The sequence below is a fragment of the Notamacropus eugenii genome, chromosome 2 (genome assembly GCF_028372415.1).
Source record: "Notamacropus eugenii isolate mMacEug1 chromosome 2, mMacEug1.pri_v2, whole genome shotgun sequence".
Taxonomy (NCBI): domain Eukaryota; kingdom Metazoa; phylum Chordata; class Mammalia; order Diprotodontia; family Macropodidae; genus Notamacropus; species Notamacropus eugenii.
The window spans coordinates 270,306,310-270,320,342 of record NC_092873.1 but is presented as its reverse complement, the minus strand read 5'-3'; the positions used below and the strand labels follow the sequence as shown (position 1 = coordinate 270,320,342).

General features: G+C 40.3%; 1 protein-coding gene across 1 annotated transcript in view; it reads left to right on the top strand.

Moving 5' to 3' along the window:
- The window catches only part of CNN3 (calponin 3), a 34,764-nt gene extending 31,046 nt beyond the window's left edge, over positions 1-3,718 (top strand). Inside the window, exons 6-7 of the mRNA XM_072644068.1 lie at positions 1,852-1,998; positions 2,584-3,718. Coding sequence (XP_072500169.1) covers positions 1,852-1,998; positions 2,584-2,925 — 489 coding nt within the window. The 3' untranslated portion in view covers positions 2,926-3,718. The remainder of the gene's footprint in view (positions 1-1,851; positions 1,999-2,583) is intronic.
- Positions 3,719-14,033: the final 10,315 nt, after the last annotated feature.

Below are 14,033 nucleotides of genomic sequence, written 5' to 3'. Positions count from 1 at the left end.
TTTTTATAAAACGTGAATATTTCAACATAAGACTTAAGTATTCAGAACTTAACTGGTTAAGTGTGGATGTTGCAGCCCTGCTTTATTTACGCATTAGGAATATCCAGGCAAATGAAACCAAGCCAAAGGAACCTGGGGGAAATTCCTTTTTTTTTTTTTTTTTGTTAAATCAAATAAATATATTCTTAAAGTTGAGGGTTACCCATCTTGCAGTGGGACCAAAGAAAGATTTCATGTGGACCTCACATCCTAAAAGCATTTGCTGAGGTCCCTGAATATGCCCTATACTTCAGATGGTATTCTATATATGAAAATGAGTATAATTTTTTTAGATTACCATACTAAAAGAAATATTTGTAAACTTTTGAATGTCTTTTTCTTTGTACCTATTAATTATCAAAACTAGGATAAGGGCATTCCTTTGTGATATTGTCTTGTTACCAAAGACATTTTTAAAAAAAGGTAATTTCTGTTTGTGCTTGTTATAGATTGTGGTGGTCAGACTGACCTGATAATCCAGGCTGCCTATGTTAGTCCACAAAGTCATTTTTTATATATGTAGGACCAGGCTGAAAAGAATTGGTGTGGTGAGGAGGAGAATAAGAAACAGGGGCAGTAATTTAATCTGAATCTCAGCTTTAAAATGTCCTTGGGAAAGGGTTGACTAAATATTAAGAATATGTCGTTCCGCACAACCATACGTTCCCATGAGAGGCTTAGGAATATTTGGGACTGAAACCGCACTTAGAGTTAACAGCAACTTTGCCACTCTCACTCAGATCCACCTTTCCTTTATTGCTGTGACTTTGGAAGTCATTGAAACATTTAAGATTCTGGTGTTGGGGATTGGCAGCCAGGAAAACTAACAAGGATTAGGCAATGAATGTTAGGATGCGGGGCTTAGGCTTGATCTTGGTGTGGCCCTGTCGTTGTTTACACAGGATCAGAAACAGCTTTAGGGTCCTCTTCTATTGATTGTCTGGACTACATCAGTGTTTCCTTTTTTATCTCCTCACCCAATTGTCCCCCCATTAAAAAAAAAAAATGTCTCTCCAGAACTAGGAACATATTGGCACATCTTTAACCTATCCTGCAGATACACTTGCCAGTTGTTGCTATGACACAACCCACCTCCAGTGTGTCAGCAGGCTTTCCTAAGAGGCTTGACTTAACCCCAGATCTTCTTTTCTTCCTTCTTTCCTGTTTCTCCCTACCCCCTAAAAAAACCAAATCCAACAGTATATACATAGCAGGCTTAAAACTGAGGCAAATAAAAGTGATTTCTCACAAAATGGATACCTCCCTCGACACATAAAGGTGTGCTTCTATCTTAATGTTAGGAGCCTCTGTATCTCCTTGAGGACACAGCTTATGTTTGCTTCTACTTTTGTGTTAAAAGTCTTGTAGGTGATCTTCTGGCTTCAGAGAGAGCCCTGGACAGAAGAGTAACCTTTTTTTTTTTTTTAACTTGACCTTCCCATTATAGACTAAGCCATTTTCATTCTTTCAGTGGTTTGAGAAATGAAACAAGAGCCTCAATACTTTTCTCTTTTAAAGTGCTGAATGTCATTAAAGTAAAATTCAGGTTAATTTTTGTTTTGCAGAATTCAGTGATCCTTGAGATAATTAAAGAAAACTTAGTTATAAAACCAGGTCTGGTGTTGTTTGCCAGAATAATATGGTCTTAGACACGCTAATCTATTAACACAGTGATAGCCTTTCTTTGAGAATGGAATTAGAATCACATTTCACTAATAGTAATATAATTCTTAAAAGCTTGTCTTCTAAATTTTTGGCCTGTTTTTTACAGTAGTAACTATATAGATTTTTTTTTTTCCATTTTCTTAAAAGATGGGAACCAACAAATGTGCCAGCCAGGCAGGAATGACTGCCTATGGCACTAGGAGGCATCTTTATGATCCCAAAATGCAAACTGACAAGCCCTTTGACCAGACCACAATTAGTCTGCAAATGGGCACTAACAAAGGAGCCAGTCAGGTAAGTGGTACTTTTTATTTTTAAAAAGTAATAAGTTAACAAACATTCAAAATGCTTATGGTTATAATTTTAAGATCGACCATGTCTCATGAAGAAGAAGGATATATCCCTATCATAGAACACCTGAACTTCAAAATGAAATGCAGTTCCCTTTTGAAAACAGGAGATTTGTAGTGAGGAAAAAAGATAAGCTTTTCAAAAATCCTGTGTTTAAAATTGCTTGGTAGGATTATACATTTCATAAAATACATTCTAGGGCATATAGCACAGTGTACACATAGGCATGCAAGCCTTCTAAAGGTGTAAATGTTTATTATCAGGGCATGTGCTATTTAAGTCAGCAGATATCTGTGAAGTCCCTGTTGTGTAAAGGATGAACAAGATAAAATTTGAAAATCAGTAATCTTGGTATACCTAGTAACTAATCAGGGTTCATGCTAATTTCTATTCCAGTCAGAATGTTTTAACTTGAGTACTCAGTGTCCCAACAAGAGCATTTTGCTGTAAGAATCCCAAACTTTTTCGCAAATGTTTATTTCAGATACTATTCTGAATTTTTTCTCCTGTTGAATATTCTTATACTAGGCTGGAATGTTAGCACCAGGTACCAGAAGAGACATCTATGATCAAAAGCTGACATTACAACCAGTGGACAACTCAACAATTTCGCTACAGATGGGTACCAACAAAGTTGCTTCCCAGAAAGGAATGAGTGTCTATGGGCTTGGGAGACAAGTATATGATCCCAAATATTGTGCTGCTCCAACAGAACCTGTAATACATAATGGAAGCCAAGGAACAGGAACAAATGGGTCTGAAATCAGTGATAATGATTATCAGGCAGAATATCCAGATGACTATCATGTGGAGTACCAAGATGACTATCCAAGAGATTACGAATATAGTGACCAGGGCATTGATTATTAGATTTGCACAAAAAAGCTCAGTATTAGTCCATTGTTTTATTCAGTGAAAACCAAGCTAGCCTTGTGTAATTTTTATCTTGTCTTCCTAAAACACTATTATGCTTATTATACTTAAAAGAAATAATGCCTTACATACATTCCTTTTTCCTTTCTTTGCCTCTTCCCTAAATAGATGCCTTTTAGTGCTGTAACAATTATATTCTACAGCATAACCAATAATTCGCGTATGAAGTAAAAAGGAATACTGTGAAAGGGGAGTACTTTTGTACAGCCAGTTCTTTTATTAAAGATCTATGCATTTTTACAATCTTTTACTTTAAACTGGTATTTTACGGACCACATGAAGCTTTTCTCTTTTTTTTTTTTTTTTTTTACAGTTTAGTATCTGGTTTCTACATGGAAGACTGAAACTTTCATGCTTATTGTTAAATGTGTTTTTTTTCCAACTAAATCTGAGATGCAGCAGTTTAGAGATTTAAATATCATTGTTTCTACAGTATTGTTTGCTAATTTTTAAATAAAGTCATGATCAATGTGCATTTGTGATTAAACGTGTATTCATTCTAATATCGAAGCTGACCAGACACTTAAGGAGTAGTGTTACTAAAGGAGCTTGTACAAAATGAGCCTTCAGAAGTTTTAGGTTTGGACGGTGCATTTACTCTTCCTGTTTGTGCCAATGTATCAATGTAGAGTTGTTGCTTTGTTTTCTTCAGCTGTATTTATTGCTGCATTTCTCAGCATAAACTGATCTCATTGTATTTTTTATAAATAAATATTTTTTTTGAACACTATATGAACCATAGGCTGGTCATTTTCTAGGTATTTTCTAGAACAGATAAAATAACATGATCCATCCCATCCAGCCCAGACTAATTACCATGTCCTTACCAAGGTTAATGGCATTGTGATGGTATTGTAATATAGGGAAATAATATTTATATTCTTAGCTTCACAAGTGTTCTATGAGAATATTCAAGGTTAGAAAGTACTGACCGATTAAAAACCTTGAAGTTTTTAACATGTATTTTCATTTATTTATTTAGCAGAGGAGCCTCATTTTGGCCATTGAAATGACAACAGTTTGTGACATTTGCAAAATCAAATTTTTCACTACTGGACACATCCAGTAACATCCATCAATAAGAGATGTATATTGCTCAGTGACCCTGATTAGAGTACATGAACCAGGAGGGTGAAATGATCTTGGTTCACTTTTTAAAAATATTGTAGTGATGCTATTTGCCCCATCCTACAGGTGTACCTTTGAAATGCTATTTTTTTTTTTTGATAAAAATCTGTTCTCTTTACCACCTCCATGGGGAGGGGGGAGCGGTAGAGAACAAAGCCCTTGCAGCAAGTAAGCAGGCAAGTAAAACAAATCCCTGTATTATCTATATCCAGATAATGTCGTAATCTAACCCTGAGCTCATCACTACCCTGTCTATGCCACCTAGTCCCCCTTTTACTGGCCACCAAGAAAAAGAGGGAGATCATGGATCATTTTCTTTAATTCAGTGAGGTATTCATGGGTTTTCTGTTTCACTTTTGAATTGCTAAACCCATACTGAGGAACCAAATAAGGATCAATCCGCAAACATTTGTTAAGCACCTGTTATGTGAGAGGCTATCTAAGTCCTGAGGATACCAAGGCAAAAAAAGGCAGTGTTGGCACTTTGCAAGATATAGGAATGAAGGGGGAGGAGGCCATTAGCTCCATTTGAGGGAATTTCTGGAAAGGGAGGCACAAGCAGCTGGGGATTCCAGGAGAGCCTTCTTGTTCACAGAGGTGGTGCTGGAGCTGACCTCTGAGGGCAGCTTGTGACTGAAGGACAGAAGGGAAAGGCGTGAATGAAATCAGGAGATTGAATGTTACATGAAAAGCGGCATAGACAACATAGAACACGGTTGGAAAAGTAAGATAAAGCCTGTTTGTGAAGGACTTGAGAAGCAATGGTGAACTGGAACTTGAGTCACAAAGTGACAATATCACTTTAGCAGCTTGTTTGGAGGGTGGATTTGCAGTAGACATAGACTGGAGTCAGGGAAACAAATGAAGAGGCCCCAGCAATAGTCTAGGTGAGAGGCCAGAGCTTAAATTGTGATTGTGAGTACAGAGAGAAGAGGACATAAAGGCCAGACAAGTAGAATCGATAGAACTGGCAAATAATTAGCCATGTGGGGTAAGAGCTGAGGAGTTGATTTCAGAGAGAGTGCAACCTGGATGATTAGGAAAATAATGGCCTTGAAAAATGGGGAAATTGAGTAATAGCATTGGGCTTTGGGGACAGATGACTTGTTTTCAACATATTGAATTTGAGGTGTTGAAAGAACGTACAGATTGAGATGTCCAGCAGGCTGTTTCTGACATTAGAATGTAGGTCAGAAGAGAATCTAAGGCTGAATATTTACATCTGTATGGAGGTGATCATTGAGCCCACGGGGGCTGATGAGGTCACTCAGACTAGAGAGGAAAAAGACCCAACCCTACTCACAGATCGTGGGTCATGGTATGGGTTAACAGAAGCTTGGTCTTTGCTAATTGTGAAAAGTAAGATGATTTTAAGTTTTTGGTAAGAAACTTCTGCAAAGTTTCACCTAGGGAAGGGTGTTCAGAGGAATTGCACAAATGCTGATTATTTTTGTTACTTATTAATTTGAACATGCTGTTAAGGAAGACCTCATGTTAAAGGTTGACTTGTACATTACAATCCCAGCGTTAGTTTTATTCCTGTTCTAATGGAACTGGATCCTCAGATTACTCATCTTAAAAAATACTAAGTTAGCCTTGTTGCAATGGATAAAATTATCAGAGTTAGGGGATGCCTATTCATCCAGGTGTCTGACAACCCCAGTGGCTAAAGAACTGTCTAAGGAAGGAAGGAAATAAGCATTTAATAAATGCCTACTGTGTCCCAGGCATTGTGTGGAGGATAAATAAATGAGGAGTGACTTGAGAAAGGGGGACCAATTAGGCTATTGGAGGTGAAGCCTTGATCTAAAATGGTATCTATGAGTAAAAAAAAGGAGATTTAAATGCAAGAGATGTTAAGGTAGAAACAAGATTTGGCAACTAACTGGACATGTACAGGGTGAAGAACGGTTTGAAGTCCATGAGACTAGAAAATAGATCTGTAGATCCTAAAGTCATCTGCATAGGGAAAATTAAACCTGGCCGAGGTGGTCATTATGAGAATGCAGAGAGAGAAGGTCCAAGACAGACTCCTGGGGAGTGCCCACAGTTAGGGGTGTGATATGAATGATAAACCAGCAAACAAGGCTGATGAGCTATCCAAAAGAAAACCAGGAACGTGGAATGTCACAAAATCCTATTGAAGAGAGGGTAATGTCAAATTCTTTAGATGGCAAGGAGAATGAACACTGAGAAAAGATCATCAGATCTGTCAATGCTTAGGTCATGGGTAACTTTGGAGCAAGTAGTTTCCATAGAGTGATGAAGTTGGAAACCAGCTAACAAAGGATTAAGGAGTGAATGAATGAAAGGAAAAGGAGTGTAGACAACCCACTTTTTTTTCCTAGGCTAAGGAAGAATCAGGTCAATAGCTTGAGTGGAATGGTAGGATTCTGTGAAGATTGGTTAAGGTTTGGGGAGGCAGGCTTTTTGTAGGCAACAGGGAAGGAGGCAAGAAATTAAGAGAGGTGGAAGATGAGAGACAGTGAAGGGCAGGGAGGGGAGGGGAGAAAGGATTACTGAAGATAAGAAGACAGCATGGAGTGGGATCAAAGTATATGGAGGGGTTGGCCTTGGCAAGAAGGGCCATCTTATCAGCATGGGGGAAGAAAGAAAGAGGTCATGTTCAGGGATTTTGAAATGAAGAGAATGGTAGAAGAGGGAACTCCTAGCCTCGGTTTTCTAAATGAAGTAAGATCCTCAGTTGAAATAGAAAGGACTGAGGGAGGGAGGAGTAGGGGAGGCTTTTGGGCAAAAGGCAAGGTTTGAAACTGCTTGTGTGGGGAGAGAGATAGTCAATTGGGGAGGAATCACAGGATTATAGTTTCTGTTTTGCCAGCAGATAAACTAAAGTGGCTTAAAACTAAGAGAGAAACCGGGAATTATTTCTCTCTGCCTCTGGTTGCTTTCTTAATATCATACAAGAGTTGCCAGTCGGCGAAAAGTTAGCAAGTAAATCTAGGGTTAAATGAGATGCTAGCACACATCCCATGTTGGCTCAATCACTTAAGAGTCCAACAAACGTTAATCTACCATGTTCAGGGTACTGTGTTGTAGAGACAAAGAGATGAAAAAGAACCAGTTCCTGCCTTTGAGGAATTCTATCTTCTACTGGGGTATGGGAATGGTGGTGGCTGTGGGTACATCAAGCAGTAATAAAACCTGGGAGGATCAGAGAAGCCTTCACAGAAGAGATGGGGCCTGAACTGAAACTTGAAGAAATAAGACAGATTTTGAGGGAAAAGCCCATTTCAGGCAAGGATGAGGATGGAACCTCAAGTGGGGGTCATGGCTGCTGGTCCAGTTTAGTTGAACACAGACTTTGTGAAGGGGACTAGTTATCAAAATAAGGCTGGAAAGGGAGGGGGAGTGGTTTGTGGTCTTCTTTAAATGGCAGGGTAAGTAGTTTGTATTTCATTCTTGAGATAATGGGGCGCCATTGAAGGTTTTGGCACAGGGAAGTGGCATGATTAGCCCTGTGTATTAGCTTTTGTAATAAATAGATCAGTGTTTAAAACTGCTACCTACTAAGAAACAGAACTGATAATAAGGACTGTTTTTTAGTGGGGTTTCAAAAGAGGCAACTTGACCTATGGGAAAGAAAACGAATTTGGAATCAGGACCTGAGTTCAAATCCTCAGCCTGGTAGGGATAGACAATAGGCACTTAGGGGTGATCTTAGGCAAGCCACTTAAACTCTTTTTCATCACATTGCATTAGAGCATAAACATTGAAGGTGCTAGATCATTTCCTTAGATGAGAGAGGGCAAGGAGAAAATAACCCAACATGCATTATAGTTAAACATTTCTTGGAAGTTTTAGGAGAATGGTGGTCCCTTGGAAGAATGCATGCATAGTTGAGAAGGGAGAAAATATCTAGGGAAAGGGGAATGACGGCACCTATAGGAAAAGGGACTTGAGATTTTGCCCTTACCTTTGATGAGAAAGATGCCACCAAAAGGCTGGAAAACCTTTGGAACTTATTCTTATCTTGTCTGGGAAACTGCATAGGTTGTTTCAGAGTTGGGGAAAACTAAGGAAAGGCAAAAATTCCAAAAGAAAAGCATCTCCTTCCTCCACCTCCCTTTTAGGCAAAGGTGTGGGGCATAGAGGTGAAGGCGGGAGCAGGAGGGGGAAGATGTTTCTGACAGGGGAGCGTGTTTGGGACTGTGACTGTGGATTTACCCATATTTGGGGCCCCAGTATACTTTCCCCCAAGTTCTATAGGTGAGACTATGAGTTAAGAGATGAAGAATTACACCCCCACAATCCCCCCAAAATAGTGCTAAGGACTTTGAGTTACAAATACAACCCTTGTCCCTAGGATCCTAGGACCAAAAGCTGGAAGAGGCCTTAGAGATCATCTCAGTCCAAGACTATCACTAAGAAAGAGTTGATAGCCATGATAAATAGGATATAGTAAGAAAGCACTTAATAGCCCTTGATGGATTCTAGTCACCTGGTCCAAATGAACGGCATCTTTATTTAGGTACTGAAAGAACTGGTAGCAGATGTGATTGCTAAGCCATTAACAGTGATATTTGACAGATCATGGAAAACAGGTGTCACAAAATTAGACAAGGGTGACAGTCTCAGTTTTTATTGTTGGTTATTTTTAAGGAAGAAAACAGTCTGAAAACTATAGGCCAGTGAACTTGGCCTCAGTTGCTGGCAAAATTCTAGAAGAGGCAATTCAGGAGGTTGTTGAGGAATGTCTGTAAAGGAAATTGATGAGTACAAAGAGCCAACAAGTGTATCAAGTTCAAGTCATGTCATATTTACCTAATTTATTTTTTTGACAGGATTCCTAAATTAGTAGATGAGGGGAATGCTGTGGACGTAGTTCACCTAGATTTGGGCAGCTAGGTAGCACAGTGGATAGAGTGTCAGACTTGGAGTCAGGAAGACTCATCATCTTCCTGAGTTCAAATCTGCCCTCAGATACTTACTAACTGTGTGACCCTGAGCAAATCACTTAACCAGGATTGCCTCAGTTTCCTCATATGTAAAATGAGCTGGGGAAGGAAATGGCAAACCACTACAGGATCTTTGCCAAGTCACAAAGAGTTGCACATGACTGAAAAAAACTGAAGATTTGAGGACTAGTTTTGATAAGATATTTCATACTATTTTGGTGGAGAAGATGGAGATGATAACACAATTTGATTAATTTAGAATTCATTGAACAGTCATTAAAAAATTGTTAGTGGTTCAATGTTGTTGTGACAGGAGGTCTCCAATGAAGCACCCCCAGGGATTTGTGCTTGGCTCTGTGTTGTTTAATAATACTTTTATCAATAACTTGGATATGCAGGTTTGTAATCTGGGTCCCTCTTTTTGCTTATCTCTGCTCTTGCTGGGGAGGATCCCTTATATTAGAACCAAATATAGAATTGATCCTCAAGAATTTGAGGTCAGAGTAGAATTGGAGCATAGGGGAGTCTAGTTTCCTAGTTGGGGAAACACAATTCCAGAGTGAGGAACACTGAGCACTTTGCACAGACAGATGAAGGGCAGGGAGTGGCAAAGGTCACTTGCTCCCACTAACCCAGTCTAGCTGTGTTCCTTAGCTGTTGTGCTAAGAAAGCGTCATCTCTGTTCTTCTCTGTCCACCAGCAATTTTCTCCCTTTTAGCCCAGCATCCCCTACTCTCTAGACAACGTTCCTCCCTTATCCTCAACTGGTTTTCAAAGTGTTAAATGATCAACCACCAGTTTAAGGTATAATAGCTCCTCGCAATATCTTCATTTTCCAGACTTTTCTATCTTTGAATCCCTAAGGAATGCAGCTGAACTTCTCAGTCAGCTATAGTGCAGTTGTGGGAGGGTGTCTCCCCATCACACCCTCCAGACATAGCAGCTGGGGAGTAACTTGATGTTTAATTAGTACCTCTAAGCTTGAAGTGTACTTTCTACATCATCTCCCCATGAGGGAGGTAGTACAAATAACATCCCTTTTTATGAGTGAGAAAACAGATTCAGAGAAAATGGCATGTCCACAGTCACACAGATGCAAAATGCTGGTGCTGGTACTCAAACCTAGGTCTTGTGAGGGCAATTTCAGTGTTCTCTCCTCTTCTAGGCTGTATTTAAGCACCTCTGCCAGGAAAGATAGTCAGAGATAGGCCCACAGCTTGGGCAAGATGTCAGGTTTGGAAAGAACTATAGAGATTTGAGAGTTGAAAGTCCCGGCCTGTTAGCTGAAACCATGAGATAAGTCCATTCCTAGGAAAAACTGATAGGAAGAACAAAGCAGAGATCCAAGTGGTGGGGGAGCCCTGGAGAACTGTCCAGAGTTAGGGGTTGGGAGGTAGAAGAGGTGCCAGCTGGGCAGATAGACCAAAAAAAACAAACAAACCAAAAACCCAAGAAGATACACTGTCTTCAAAGCCAAGAGGAGAGCCTTAAAGAGGAGGAAGAAGTAAACAGTGTCCAAGGGGGAAGAGAAGTAAAGGGAACATGAAGTGGGGAGGGAAGGGAGAATGACATCATGATGCTGAGAGGGGGGAAAACTCCAATTCTTTGAAAGACTGAGCAAGAAATAGGCAGAACAGCTCAGACCTCAAGGATGAAAACAATAAAAGCTTACTTTATCACCCCTGGGGCAAAATATCATAGGGCCCAACTTTTGAAAAAATGTTTTCTACTTCTAACTCTCAACAGGAGGCAACATTACTAGGATGTAAACTCAAAGGCATGGGTTATTCTCACATTTGCATTAGTATCTAGCTTGGTGGTACAGTGGTTAGAGCACTGGGCCAGGAGTCTGGAAGACCTGAATTCAAATTCAGCTTCACTCACTAGTCATGTAACCATGGGCAAATCACTTCACCGCCTCTGTTTGCCTCAGTTTCCTCATCTGTAAAATGGGGATAACCATCATGCCTCTCTCTCCCAGGGTTGTTGTGAGGATCAAATGAGATTGTTGTAAAGCGCTTAGTACATACAATGCCTGGCAAGTACTAAACACTATGTAAATGTTAGCAGCTGTTATTGTGATTCTTAGCACAGGGCATGGCTTACAGTAAGTGCTTGATTAATGTGTTTCCATTCATTGATGGAGTCATGGACAGCTTAGAATCCCTGAGTTCAAATCTTCGCTCTGTCACTTCTTACCTCTGTGACCTTGGGTAAGTCACTTAATGGGCCTTCTCTGTAAAATGTAGGGTTGTTGAGCTGGACCCTCTAAGATCGCTTCCAGAGCTAAATCAAGGATTTTATAATTGAAGAAAGGCCATTGAAAAACTTCTAGTGTCATTTAAATAGAGTGGTGGAAGCAGGAACCAGAGTGAGGAGTGGGTGAGGAGGTGAAAACACAGGTGTGGACCACTTAAAACAGGTGAGTTAACCCAAGGGGTTGGCAAAGTAGGAGGAAAAGTTTGAAGATGGCGGAGAAGGAAGCGAGGTGTGGGAACAAGATCGTTCATAAAATGAGAAGGAACAAGATCTAGGGCACAGGTGACTCAGTTGGTCTTAGGAAAAGGAATCTCTGGAGGGGGATGGGGGGAAATGGGGATGTGAAGAAAAACATGGGAGGGGCAGGAGGTGGGAAGGGATGTCCTGACTTCAGTTAAAGAAGCATGATTCATAACAGAGTTAGACCCCAGAAAGTCTCTTCTGAGACAGAAGGGAGACATGAGGGCTGGAGCTTCAATGCAGATGTGTGCGTATACGAGTACATGTGTGTATATGTGTGTGTACATGTCTCTTCCAATTGAATGTAAATTCCTTGCGAACAAGGACATTTTTGTCTGTCTCTTGCACACAGTAAGTGCCTAATAAATGCTCTTTGGTTGACCAATAATCAGGCATTCAGGCTCCCCAATCTGTGTATGTGACATTTCCACTGTAGAAAAACCAGCCTCATCTATCGCTGCTCTGGGTTATCTGCCTATGCTATGTTTATTCTGTTCATTCTCAGTTCTAGCTTAAAGCGAATGCCACCTGCTTGGTTTCATGGCAGAGACAGCGTGGCAGTGGGTGGAGTTCTGCACTCAGATTCAGAAACCCAGTTCAAATCTTGCCTTTGGCACTGACTAGCTGTGTAACCCTGGCCAAGTCACTTCAGCGCAATGTGCCTCAGTTTCCTCATTTGTAAAGTGGGGGTATCAACATTTGTACTCAGCTCATAGGGCTGCTACAAGGATCAAATGAGATCATGTATGTGAAGTGCCCCCAGAATTTAAAGGGCTCTGTGAAGGTTAGCTATTACCAAATCCCTCCTGCTAGTGACCTTTCAGTTATTTAAATACCTCCAGAACCTTCAAAGATGGAAGGGTTGATCTCAGGGACTACCTAGTCTATTCTATACCTCAGCAGGAAACCATCTTAACAATATCGATAACTGGACATTCCAGGGTCTCCTTGAAAATTGCCTCCTAGGGCAGGTGGGGAGGGAGGAAGGGAGAGAATTTGGAACTCAAGGTTTTTTTGTTTTTTTCTAACAGTATTTTTAATTCCTTTTTATATACTAATTAATTTATTTGCTTTCAGTTTTCAACAATCACTTCCCTAAGTTTTAAATTTTCTCCCCCTCCGTCTCCAAGATGGCTTGCAGTCTTATATGGGTTCTACACATACATTCTTATTAAGCACATTTTCACATTAGTCATGTGGCACAGAAGAATTAAGACAGACTATGAGAAAAAACAAAACAAAACATAACAAAAGAGAAAATAGTCTGCTTCATTGTGTTCTGACTCTAGTTCTTTCTCTGGAGGTGGACGGTATTTTGCATCATGTGGAACTCAAAAGTTTTAAAAGCGAATGTTAAAAAGTTTTTACTTGCTACTGGGAAATGAGAAACACAGGCAATGAGGTATAGAAATCTACCTTGCCCTACAGGAAAATAGCAAAGAAGGGGATAAAAGAAGCGGGGTGACGGAAGGGAGGGCAGATTGGGGGAAGAGGTAATCGGCATGCACACTGTCTTGGGGTGGGCAGAGTGGAGAGATGGGGAGAAATTTTGGAACTCAAAATCTTGTGGAAGTGAATGTTGAAAACTAAAAATAAATAAATAATAATAATAAAAAGCACATTTCCTCCTGAGGCAGCCCATTTCATTTCTGGGTAGCTCTATTAGAGAGTTTCCTCTTTTCATCAAGCTTAAATCTGTTTCCTAGCAACTTCCATCTAGTGATTCTCATCGGATCATCCTTTACAGAGCTCCTCTGGGAAAGTGAAACTCAAAGTTTGGTGGGGGGAAGGTTAAAACCATTTGGTTTCTATAATGTTGGAATGCTGCATCAATCAGGCTAGATTTGTTCTGTGAAGTCTGGATTCAGTCAAAAGGCTGCACTTGAGGACCTAGAGGGTCATGTGTAGCCTCAGGGTCATGGGTTCCCCACTCCTGGGCTAGAGACCATGTTGAAAATGGCCTGTCTCTCTCTCTCTCATGCTGCTTCTACTCCAGCCATCATCTCCATCTTCCCCCTTGCTTTCCCCTCAACCCACCACTGCTGCAATCTTGGATTCCACCCTTGGTTACTGGGCTCTGATAGGTAAGCTTTTGTTGGGTCTTGTTCAGATGTCCATACTACTTCCCTGGCCATTTCCACACCATGTAGCCTCCCCCTCCTCTTTTCTAGTTTCCCTTTATACAATGTCTTCCCATTTTAGCATATCAGTTCCTTGAAATCAGTGATCGTCTTGGTTGTATTATGTCTCATAAATAAGCCCAATGTACTTCAGTTCCCTCAATTCATAAAGTGGGTGTATTAACACTTGTTCCCACCTCATAGGGTTGTTACAAGGATCAAATGAGATGGTGCATGTAAAATGCTCCCTACTCCTCTCCTCCTTAGCACTGAGCTCTGCACAATGTAAATATTTTAGCTGTCAAATAGCAACTAATAGCATTTTTCAGTTTAAAAAACAGATTTAATGATCTTTTCATTTGTCTGTGGGCAGCTAGGTGGC